Consider the following 12865-nt stretch of genomic DNA (forward strand, 5'->3'; position numbering starts at 1 on the left):
AGAGCTCTGAAAGAATGATTATTTAAAGGGGGTGGGGAAACTTACTTCATTCGTACATTAATTTGGCTCAAGCTTAAATCCTGTCAAACTTGTATTAAAATCACTATGGTGTTAATTTTGAAAACCTCTATTTTTCATAAAATATAATTAAATAAATACGAAAGTTTTTCCCTTAAAATTAGATAATTTAATTTTTATGAATAAAAAATTACATGTTTATTTACAGTGTAGTGAAGGCCTTCGATCATAGATTAACGGAAGAACACGATCATGTCACATGAGATCAAAAAATCGTTTTTTTTTGTTTTTGTTTTTTTTTCGTCTATTGATCAATTAGTTCTAAAATTTAAGATAAAACCTCAAAATTGAAATAAGGCAACTTTTTTTTTTTAACTGATTTTCTTAAGTTTCTGCATTCTTTCCCTTTTCTCTCAAAACTCTCCTTCTGAAACGATTACTACAGCAATAATATTTGATAAAATTCAATCATGCAAAAGACATTTTGTATAATTCTAAAACTAAGTGGAAACTGACATTTATTTCAATTCGTTGTTTCTGAATTTATCTTGATGCTGTGTTTATTAAAATTTTACAGTTAAATGCCTTCTGGAAAGGCAGTCCATAAGATATTATCAGTATAAATTAACATTTCTACCAATTGCATTATCTGTTTATCCTTTTTAATGAGTAAGAAAGCAAGTTGCTTATATTAAGAACTTTTTTTTTTTGTATGTGTGTTTTTTTTTATGCGTGTATATATAGTTACATAATTTAGCATTTTATAAAATGCTCTAGTTTTATTTTGTATATCAGTAATTTAATAAAGTAAATAAAGCTGTTTGACAACCTAAACACCTGTAAAAACTATATAGGTTTACTTTTTAAAAGTTAACTCTATAGATAATGTACAATTTTCATTTTAAAAATTCATAAAATGAGTTTTGTTAAGTATTAATTGTAAAAATAAGAATTTTCAAAACTTGAATTATCTTTGTTTATGAGAGATTCTCTCATATACTTTTAGATTGGTGGTATATGTAACTGTTACTAATTTTATATTGTTAAAATTTAAGAAATATCAAAATCTATAAAGTGTTGTCAAAAAGAAAATATGTTTGTGATTTTGTCCTTAAATAGTTAAAAACCCATTACACATGCATTTTCCCAACTGGTTATATTTCATATTGATTGGAATACATTCAATTAAATAATTTTTTGAATTGATATTTTAAGTTTTATTCATTGATTTTGTTTTTATACAAAACTAGTTAAAAGTTAGGTGCTTATTTAAAATTAAACCTATTTGAATGAAAACTAAATTGCAGAAAAATCTCTAATGTACATACACATCACAGAAGAATGTTATATTTCAAAAGTTATGTAACTTGATCAAGTAGTTTGAACCAAGAAAATCAAATTTTATGAGTAAGCGAAAAGGACTGTCAAGGGCAGATAACTCAATAATTAAAACTTGCAAAATCAACCTTGTGATGCTAACGATTTCACATAATCACCGAAAATCGTTTAAAAATGATTTTCTTTATAAAAAAAAATACTTGATCATTTTACATGATTTTTGGAATATGGCATTTCCATTCCATGCCAGGTACATACATCATAAATATTTTTCTGCAATTTAGTTTTTTAAAATAGGTTTGATTTTAAATAAGCATCAAAAGTTGCTTTCAACTGCATTTCTCTTCACTGAAGATTCAATGTTTATCAATGTAATAATTGATAGTTTAGAACATGGTTTAAGATTTTATGTAAATTAAATCGCTTTCGATGACTATAAATTTGATATGATTTGTATATGCAAAAAGTTGTTTGTTAAAAGGCCATTGTCATTTTTTTTTGTTTTGTTTTGTGATATATTTGTTATTTTTACTTTTTGTTTTCAAATGATGCACAAAGCCAATTGCTGGAGTCTAATTCAAATATTACAGGTTTTAATTTTTATGTCTTGTTATATATATATATATAGGAAATTGCTGTGGGGAAAATTTCCAATTTGTTAAGCTTTGAATTTGGAATATGCAAGCTGCAGCATAAGTAAAAACCCCTTTTTTATTTATTATTTTACCACCTTGACCTGAAAACAATCTCTGAATTAAACAGTTATTTTAGATAGATTTTCTGTAATTACCATTGAAATGTGGGACCAGACTCTTTGGTCTTTTGGCTAGGAGCAAAGTATATTATCTGTTCTGATATATTTCATATTCTGTTCTTGGTTAGTGAAGGCAATTTGAAAAGGAAAGTTGAGCTTTTAGTATTTTTTTTCTTTGACGACTGTAATACTTTTTTGTTCAATAAAATAAATTATCCTGCACTAAATTTAGGCATTAGATAAAAAGGAAATTACTTATGCTGTATCTTGTATTAATCTGTCAGCTTTGGAATGAGGCTTTATTAACTGAAAACCTTAAGATTTTCAACAAAACATTTTATTGGTAATCAGTTTGCAAATAAAAATAATTTTGAAGCCAAAATAAAAAAAAAATGTTCAATTTTTTTTTTTGTTTAAATTTCTAAAGATTATAATAAAAAAATTTTTTTTTAATTCAATAATAAAATGAGCCGTTGTAAAAAGAAATTGTAGTTTTTCCTAATAAGCATTAATTATAAAAAAAAGTTAATTTTTTTTTTTAACTTATCTCCATTTATGATAGAAGATCAAATATTCTAATTTCTCAATGGCAATTTTCTGCACAGACAATTTTCCTGGAGCCAGTATGTTTTCCTGTTTCGATTAACAGGTTTCTTAGAAATACCTCAAAAACCTTACAAGTAAAACACAAGAAAAGGAAGTTCTCTACCCTGCAACCCCTCTCCCACAGAAGAGACGTTGTGAGCCTATCCTTGTTTTATCGTTATTTTCATGGCAGGTGCTCGTCTGAACTCCAATCCCTGGTCCTCCCTCGCCAATCTTTCACGAAAAACACCCGTCTAGCTGAATCCACTGTCAAAAATTTCCCCCACTCTATATCTGTGCCTAAATCAAAATGCGGATTCCATGAACAAAGCTTCTTTCTTAGAACTGCACGCCTGTGGAACTCTGTTCCGTCTGCCTACTTCCCTCCGGACTACAACTTGGATGTCTTCAAGTCTGATGTTAACAAATTCCTAATGAACCGCCCCCTTAAGTAAACACTCCATCAAATCTCCACACTAACGTAATGTACTTGCAATAACCCTTATCCCTGAGTGGCTTCCGGGCCTTGATAAGTGGTGATCACTCTGTGTAAAAAAAAAAAAAAAAAAAAGTTCTACTAATTTCTCTTTGGTATTATTCCTTTACTTATGTGTGTGTGTGGGGGGGGGTCAAGAAAATGTTGTACAATTCTACATCAAATGTAGACTCCAATCTTATATTATTGAATATGAGAACATTGGCTTAATGAATACAATCACAGCCTACAGCACCGGCTATGCAGGATTCAAGTTCTACAAGGTGCCTTCAATAAGTTTCCAGACATTTTTGTACAAGCATTTAAAATTGTTGTAGACCCTTGGAATTGGAATACACCCTACTAAAGCCTGATTGTCACAGCTGGTGAATTTCAAAAATGCAATCTGGACGTGAGGACACTTAAAAAGAACGATATGCAATAAAATTCTGTTTTAAACTTGTAAAAAATGCCACAGAAACGTATGAAATACTTCAGACTGCTTTTGGACTATCTTGCATGAATCTAGCATCAGTTTTTGAGTGGTATAAGAAATTCAAGGAGGAATTTCAGGGAGTATGCAAAGGCTGATGAGAAGTGAGAGGAGCAAGGATTGGTTAAATAAAGAATTTCGTGGATAAGAACCGTCGTGTGTCTATAGAGACAATAAATGCACAGTTTGACATCAGTGTGGGAACTGTACATACAATTATTCTCAAGGAACTGAAGATGCAGAAGATTTGCGTGAAGTTTGTCCAAAGAGTGTTCAGAGAAGATCACAGACTATTTAACGAAGATGGGCATCAGGACAGTTCCTTACTGTCCCTATATTCTGAACCTTGTTCCCTTTGACTTTTGGTTATTCCCTAAGGAAAACCTTACAAGCTATCATTATAACACTTTCATTGAGGCCTTGCAGAAGTTATTGGAAAATTTAAAGCATCTGGCTCCTGAAGATAAACTTTCTTTGTCAATAAACCTTTTCTGGGCATTAAATGACCCCTAAAGGTTGAAATGCCATTAAGCAAACACACTCACTCCTGAAGTTGTTGAAACGATACAAGTGCATTGCAACCAGAGGAGATCATTTTGATTAGAGTTTTATGTGTGTACTACAAATAAAAGTGACTACACGGAGAAAGTCTGGAAACTTATTGAAGGTACCTTGTATATGATTGATTGTGGTTATTTATGCATTGATTCTGTTGGGAAAACTATTGCCGCCTTCCCCTAATTATGGCTCACTCTCTCTTCACTTAACATTACTTTTCTCTTGTCCAGAGGTTAGGCATGTTTGATATTACACAAGCTCTCTCTCCAATTTTCACAGTTCAACAGTCAACTGTCTCCAAATTCGATTCAATCGTTTGCTTCCAAGTTTTCCTTCCAATTAGAATTGATATGAAAAAATATGCTCTTCCACCAAATGTAAAAAAAAAAATATAATCAAAATTTAAAATATATATATACTAGCGGGGGGGGGTACCCAGCATTGCCCGAGTGTTTGGAGGTGTGTGTGTGGTCGGGCGGGGATGGGGGTGTTAATAAAAACCTAAGTATAAGCGAAGTAAAAAAAGAAAACAAAAAAACGGACGTTATAACTTATCTGAAAATAAAGCGGGGAGTACCTGGGTGGTGGGGTGGGGGGTAATCAAAACATCGAGAAAAAAAAACACAAAAAAACTAACATAAGGCAAACGAACGATGTTAAATGTAAAAATCGAAAAAACGAAAATAAAAAAGGGAAAAACGAACGTTAAAACTTCTGAAAAATAAAAACCCAAAAAAAATAAAACACTTGAAAAATAAGCCTGTTTTGATATTAAAATTGGGAAATGTACACAGACAGACACACACAGATATATATACACTACAAACATGTAAAAAAAAATTAATTCTGTCTGTGTGTGTGTGTGTAGTGTCTGTGTACATTTCCCTATGCAATAACTCTGTCAATTTTTAGTCTATAGACTCAAAATTTGATATACAGGGTACTGAGATTTGGGAAAATCGATGTGATCGGTTTTTGGCCAGAAATTTGGCGATTAAGGGGTCAAAGTTCAATGATTTTACCTTTGAGAACTCTACCAAATTCCTCCGACAATTTTGGGTCTACGTACTTGAAATTTTAGATATAGGTTCCTTGGACATGGATCTAACTTAATAACTTGATTTGAGCCCAAAATAATAAATTTTAAGGGGCCATAATAGGGGTCAAACTTTAAAAAAATTGACCTCTGCGATCTCTTCCAAATTACTCAGACAATTTCTGGTCTAAATATTTGAAATTTTACATAAAGGGTATTCAGAGATAGGGCAAGCTTTTTCATCAGTTTGGGTCGAAAATTTTTAGTTACCAATATATAAATGTATGCATGTCTGTTTGTATGTCTGCCTTAAACTTTCAATAGAGGCGACGGATTTTACCAAGATCAGTATCGTTTTAAATTTCGACCTTTCATACGACAAATATTGAAAAATTGGCTAAAAACATTAATATCTTCCCCTTCAACTAGGCACTTTTCTACAGCGGGGGGGGGGGGGTAACTTTTTTCGCCAATATTTTTTAAAGTTATCCTCTCCTTTAGATTGTCTAGCCTTAATTTTAAAAAAATGTTGCTTCCGGTTTGGCGGTGGTCGTAACAGCATAAACATTAGGTTTTATCCCATTCTTTTCCTCCTTTGCGGTACGGGTTTGTGTCTGCCTTCCTACTACCACTTTTTTTTTTTTTTTGCTCAACATACACATCCAAACACCCGGGCAACGCCGGGCTGAAATGCTAGTATATATATATTAGTGGAAGAGAGAGAGAGGAAGGAATGTATTCTGTAAGACTACAATGTTATGTATAAGCCATTTTTTTTTTTTAATGCTGCTATTGTTTGCACGAAATTAATAAGGTGCTTATTTAGTCGCACGTGCCAAGCATATCACAAAGTAAAATCAGAAAAAAAAAGTTTGCTGTAAAGGTTGTAAGATGAGTTATTTATACAATTTCATCTTTCTCTGGACATACGGCACATTAATCAAGTGGTCCAAAATTATACACATATTAGGTGGTTTCTAATCTGAGGCACAAATTGAGTACTGTTTTTGTTTCTCAAACAATACAGTATCTGACTGTCTGTGTGTGTGTATGTATTTTGAAAAAGAAAAAAAATCCAGGTGAAATATTATAATCAATTTAGAAAATTCTATGAACCAAGTTTGTAATGAACTGCTCTTGTCATTCGTTTGATCGACAAAATAAAATATTTTCGAGTACAAACCAGCAACATTTCTTTGTCTCAAATTTACAGCAATGAAAATAAAGTTCATCAGTTTTTTTTGTTTTTTTTTACAAGGGTGCCACCACTTATCAAGGCCCAGAGGCCACTCGAGGATAAGGGTTAATAGGTATACATTAGTCATTGTGATTTTAGCATAGTAAACAGTGGGAATTTTGTAACTTGGATTACTTAGGCGGACGATTCAATTAGAACTTGTTCACATTGGACTTTTTCTTTTTTCTTTTTTTTTTTTTCATATGTATCAACTCATTATCAAGGCCAAGAGGCCACTCAAGGATAAGGGTTAAAGAGTGTACAGTAGAAATTGGACAATATAATAATCATTAGTAATGAAAATTTGTTAAATTTGATAACTTATATGGAACGGCTCATCAAGAACTTATTTACGTTAGACTTGAAGACAACCATATTGTAGTCAGCCGGAAAGCAGGAAAACGGAAGACAATTCCACAGGCGTGCAGTTCTAATAAAAAAGCTTTGTTCATGGAATCTACGTTTAGGTTTAGGCACAGATAAAGAGTGGGGGGAATTATTAATAGTGTTTACAGCTAGACGAGTGTTTCTTGTGAAAGTTTTGCGAGGGGGGACCATAGATTGAAGCTCAGTCGAACACTTTCCATGAAAATAACGATACATCAGAGACAAACTCGCAACATCTCTTCTGTGAGATAGAGGTTGCAAGGAAGAGAAAAGGACATCTCCTACGAGACTACGAAGTCTATTTTGAACTCTATCAAGTTAACTATGTACTATATAGAGAAGTGGGAAATGGGAGCTGGATAGTCACTGTTGGCATGAAGGGTTGCCCCTACATGACCAAGGTCAGATATGTGGGGTTACCTCCACAAGATACTACACTTTGATCTTGTCGCCCGTGCCGCTGAAGTGGGGTTTCAGTTAGTACATAAACAAATATTTTAACAATGACATTTATGCATCATTGTATCTGAGAATCATTTTTTTCAGTTCAAAGCACAAAAATGTCTTATAAGTCGATATTAGTACTGATTGTCGATGTGTAATAAAGACTTGTATATGTATTAGGTTGTTGCATAAGTTCCCGCCATTTTTTTTTTTTTTTTTTTTTTTTTTTTTTTTAGAAAATCAAAGAATTTTAACAGCAAAAGTTCTCCAAGTTTTGTGTGAATCCCATCAACTGAAGGTGGCGTGAACTGGCCCAAACCCCGCTTCGGCGGCACGGGCGACAAGATCAAAGTGTAGTATCTTGTGGAGGTAACCCCACATATCTGACCTTGGTCATGTAGGGGCAACCCTTCATGCCAACAGTGACTATCCAGCTCCCATTTCCCACTTCTCTGGAGCTGGTCCCCCTTTTCCTTCCTCTCTCCACATTAAAAAACGGCCTTGTGCCTAATTTGCTCAGTGGGGAAGCAAATAAATAAAAACTGAAGGTGGCGTGAAATTATTGCAAAATCACACATCTTTTCACCTAATTCTCTACATGCCTGATGGCCATCTTCCGTCAAAAGAACCTCGAGTTGGTCTTCGTCTATCTTGATTGGTCTTCTGGAATGAGGTCATTGAGGTCAAAATTAGCGTGTTTGAATCTGGTAAACCAATCTCGAACAGTTCTCTCAGCAATAGCATTTTCTTCATATACGGTACAAATATCCTTGGTCATTACACTCACTTTTTGACTTCGATTAAAGGTAAAAAGAAGATGTCAAAAATAAGATTTTTTATCCACTTGACAATCCATTTAACGGTTCTGAAAAACGAGAAAAAAATTATGAGCAAAAAAACGATGTTTAGAACAAAACTTTTATGAAACAGCAGGAACTTATGCAACAATCTGATATTTCTAACTGGTACCATCATTTGAGGGAAAAAAAATTGATGTTTTCTAATTCTTCAATATTGTCATGTCTCTTCAAATAAGAACATAAATCAGTCATGAGGCTGCCTGACAACATAAAAATGGGCCAAAGTCTTACCTGGGTCTTATTTTGCCATATTGTATGAAATATTTCCCTAAGTTATGCCATGACAATGGTGATAACTATTTATCTGACCAGTCTGATCAAAGAGCATCAGATCCAGACATCAAATTTGGAAAAACCATCTCAGATAAACAGAACCAAAGTTTTTACATAAGATGTGATTTTCATTTTGATATACCCAAATAAAATCAGTTCTAAGTTAAACCATGATAAATATTTTGACCAAGTGTTGTGACTATTGGTCAAATGATCTACTCAAACAAATGCAATTGAAAGCATAACCTGCATCTTGGTGGAGCTAACTAGACTAAAATGAAATTCAGCATTTCCAGCTCTTTCTATGTTTTTGTTCTAACTACCTTCTTCTCCAACTATATCAACTACTTAATTTCCCCCTCTTCTCACAATCATCATCAGCATGACACAAAACTGCATTCACTAGTGAGGCTCTAATTTGAGTGTTGCGGAGTGTAGAGTTGCCTCTTATGACCATTACTCTGAGATCCACTCTGGCCAAGAGTGGCAGTACCTTTTGGGTTAAATAGCAACTCTGAAATTTGAAGGAAATCCTACCAAAGAAACTTTGGTGCTTATTTAGAATTAGACCTATTTTCAAAAGAAAAATACAGAAAAACATCTTTTAAAAAAAATTTTATGATGTACATACAGAATGAAGATGTCATATTCCAAAAATCACCTAAATTGATCAAGTCGTTTTTTTTTTTCCTTTTTTTCAAAACCAAGAAAATCAAATTTTATGACGAAGTGAGACATCGTTTTGATCTGCCATGTTTAATTAAAAAAAAAGGGAGACAATTTGATCCGAATTATTAAAATCAGCCTTGTTATGGCTACAATTTCCTATCAAAATCACTAAAAATCTTTTTAAAAAAAAAACAAAAAAACACAACTTTTAAAAAGATAGTTGATCAATTTCATGATTTTTGAAATATGACATCATTCCCTGACAGGTACATACATTGTAAAGATTTTTCTGCAATTTAGTTTATTTAAAATAGATTTAATTTTAAAAAAACACCAAAACTTTTTTATGGCAAATATTTCAATAAGGGTTCAAGATGTGGTGCATGTCAGATAGGAAGATAACTCAATCCGACCAGGCTGAATGTTGCTACAAGTACAAATGTGTGTGTGTGTATTTTCTCCATAATAAAAGCGTTGTTAAATGCAAATTCAAAATGTAAGTTTAGTAAGCCAATTCAACACAGATTTAAAAAAAACATTTGCTTATAAATCAAACTACTTTTCGACAATCTCGCCTTCATCAGGATAGACCTTTTTTTTCATGTTGCCACTTAGAAAAACAAAACCCGTTTGGTTTATCATCAGTGATTTTCAAATGTCCAGGTTAGAGTTCCATGTGTTTGCATGTAAAAGTTATATAAGGATATGTTTTCTCCATAATAAAAGCGCTGTTCAATGCAAATTCAAAATGTAAATTTAGTAAGTCAATTCAACGCAGATTTTGAAAAAATAAAAAGTTACTTGTTTATAAAATCAAACTACTTAAACTGTGTTTATCCTGATAAAGACAAGATTACATCGAAAAATAATTTGATTTATAAACAAATGAATTTTTGTTTATTTGTTTAATCTGCATTGAATTGGTTTAGTAAACATATATATATATTTTATTAATTATATAATAAGATACGAGTCTGCATTTTTTTTTAATGTAAGTTTTTTTTGTAACTTCATCTCCAGCACTTGGCTTTGTGTGTCCCTGTTTGATACTTTGTAGACCATTATACATAGTTAAAATAATGTGCCTTCCTGCTTGTCTGACCAGCCAGACCAACTTAACTGCTTTCTTTCTTTGCTTTCCAGCCTTTGGTCACCAGACTTCCAATTGCGATGTGGATGAGACATTTTGAAACTTTGATCATCATCATCACCATGATTATCATCATCACCACCACTCCTCCCCACCCCACTCTACCTTGTATTTTGCTACTACATCAAAACCTGATAGCCAAAACTGGTATTTTAGAAGCAAATTACATAAATATGTAGGCTACTTGCTCTAAAAATGTTACTGTGTTACTACTACTACTACTACTACTATTTGTACTGCTGCTCTTTCTTGTATGCCTCTCCCTCCTTGTCCCAGTTGATACTGTTTGCTGGTCTACGGAATGTCACTACTCTGACACCAAGCTCCACCGTAGAGATTTCTCTCTGCCTTTTGTGTGTGGGTGTGCATGGACACACCCTTTGTTGTATGCATTCATCTACTTTGTTTATAGCACTGCTACTGCCTGCGCAACTCCTGCTGCAGTTGCCACACCTTGCTGCGCCTCCCCCTTCCGAACCTTAGGCTAGGGTGGCACCGTCAGTAGAACAACCACAGCAGCAGCTGTTATGATTGTGTCTATCATCATCATTGTCATCACTATCACCATATCTCGATCATGCTCATTATCATTAAATAATTTTAGATGGTGACTCACGGAAAAAGAATCTGACGAATCAGAAACATTAAATGAAACTTGTGATTTTTTTTTTAACTGACTGTAATTATAATTATCTATGTACAATACATGCAAGAAAAAAAAATTTAAAAAAACAACAAAAAAAAAAACATAGGTGCCTAATGACAATCTATGTGTATGCATGTGTATATAATGATATAAATTTACAATATATAATCCAGTGTATCTATGAACATGCTTAATACACATGTCAACATGCAATTTTTTTTTCCTATTATTATTACATGCATACATGCAGATCGCTGTGACTATTTTTGTATTTGTAAATAATGATTAATATAAAATTAATAACAATGGTGACAGATAATCTTGGACAATGTCGGCTCATGTGCGGATGGTTTTTGAAAAAAATAAGCAAAAAAACTTTTCTATTTGGTTGGGTGTGAGATAGCATTTGAATGGAGATATTGATAACTTTGTGTGCAAAATGGCATCACATTTTAGTTTATATTTCGTTGTTACCCAGTCTTTCACAGATTGCTTCTCTACCTGGCTTTAAAAAACAAAAAAAAAAAAAAAAAAAAAAGGAACAGAATTCCTGCAAAACTGAACATTTTAATATAACTAAAAAAAAAAAATAATTTCTTTCTCTTATTTCTGTTCTCAGCCATTTTCCTCCCCAACAACATATCATTTGGCTATTCAAGTCTCCAATGTGACCTCTCCTCACATCTACACAATTGAATAAATTTTTTTTTTTTTTGATTTGTTCATATATTTCCTGACATTAAAACCCTTAGTTAGATATAGATGGCATGGCAGTAATCCAATAAAAGCCAAGATGTAATACAGAAAAAATCTCATTTTCAGAACTTAAACTTTTGTTTCTATTAAAAAACAAAAAATAATTTTTTTTAATCCTACAACAAATCCTAACATTTCTTATATGTTGCTTATTTATTTTTCAGAAAATATAAATAAGATTTTAAGATGGATTTACAAAAATATTAACCAAAAATCTGTTTTGGCCGACTATTTTCTGATAGTCTGAGCATTTTTGTTGTTATATTTGTTTGTTAGGTTGTATAGTTTAAAAGAAATTTGGAAACTAATACCAAATTAGAATGAAATTTCATAGAATTCCAAAGATTTTTTTTTTTACCATTTTCATATGATTGTTTTGTATTTGCTTTAAGAATTTTTTTCTCTTTGACTCCAAACAAATTTGTTAAGCATCTTCTAACTGCAAGATCTAGGAATAGCTATTTCCTTAGTTTATATCAAGATGACAAACGTTTTAGCCAGCTATGAGCTAATAAAAAAGTTTTAACAATTTCGATATTTTGTTTTTCCTTCTAATATTTTTAAACTCTCTCTCTCTCTCTCTCTCTCTCTATATATGCCTTAACTATTTGTTTATACATTTTATTTTAATCAGATGTTAGGTGTGATAATAGGAATTTATTTCTATGTAGACAGCTTTGTATAACATCAAATTTTTTGTGTAAAATTTCTTCTTTAGAATTCACTATGTGTTATGATGAAAGTAGGCATAGATTACATCTTTTTGATTTACTAGGTTTATATTTTCTGACTTTATCTACTATTGACCATTTTAATTCAAATTCTATTTTATTTTTATGCAGAATTTAAATTAGAATGATCAATAATAGATAAAGCTAGAAAATATAACCCTAGTAAATCAAAAAGATGTAATCTGTTTATTTGAGTTATACCACAGGGAATTTTAAAGAAGAAATTTTAAACAAAAAGTTTGTGTGTGTGTGTATATATATATATATATATATATATATATATATATATATATATATATATATGAATCTGTTCCAAGGAAAATTAGATGCAATATTTTCAAAGTGCTTAATTCTTTGCAGTTTATTACAATAGATTGCAAGGCACACATGCAGGTATAGTGAACTTTTTTTTAATTTCAAAGAAAATTGGTTTTGTTTCTTCCTCATAAATATGG

The 12865-nt window shown here is 31.9% G+C and overlaps 1 protein-coding gene across 25 annotated transcripts in view; it reads left to right on the plus strand.

Annotated features, from left to right (window-relative positions):
* Nucleotides 1-12214, plus strand: part of LOC145246641 (uncharacterized) — a 370950-nt gene extending 358736 nt beyond the window's left edge. For all 25 annotated transcript variants that reach the window (XM_080108757.1, XM_080108775.1, XM_080109282.1 and 22 more), the window contains one exon: nt 10271-12214. In XM_080108757.1, coding sequence (XP_079964883.1) covers nt 10271-10317 — 47 coding nt within the window. In that variant the 3' untranslated portion in view covers nt 10318-12214. The remainder of the gene's footprint in view (nt 1-10270) is intronic.
* The last annotated feature ends 651 nt before the right edge of the window (nt 12215-12865 follow it).

Source organism: Euprymna scolopes, chromosome 1, assembly GCF_053919585.1.
Source record: "Euprymna scolopes isolate OS-2025 chromosome 1, ASM5391958v1, whole genome shotgun sequence".
NCBI lineage: Eukaryota > Metazoa > Mollusca > Cephalopoda > Sepiida > Sepiolidae > Euprymna > Euprymna scolopes.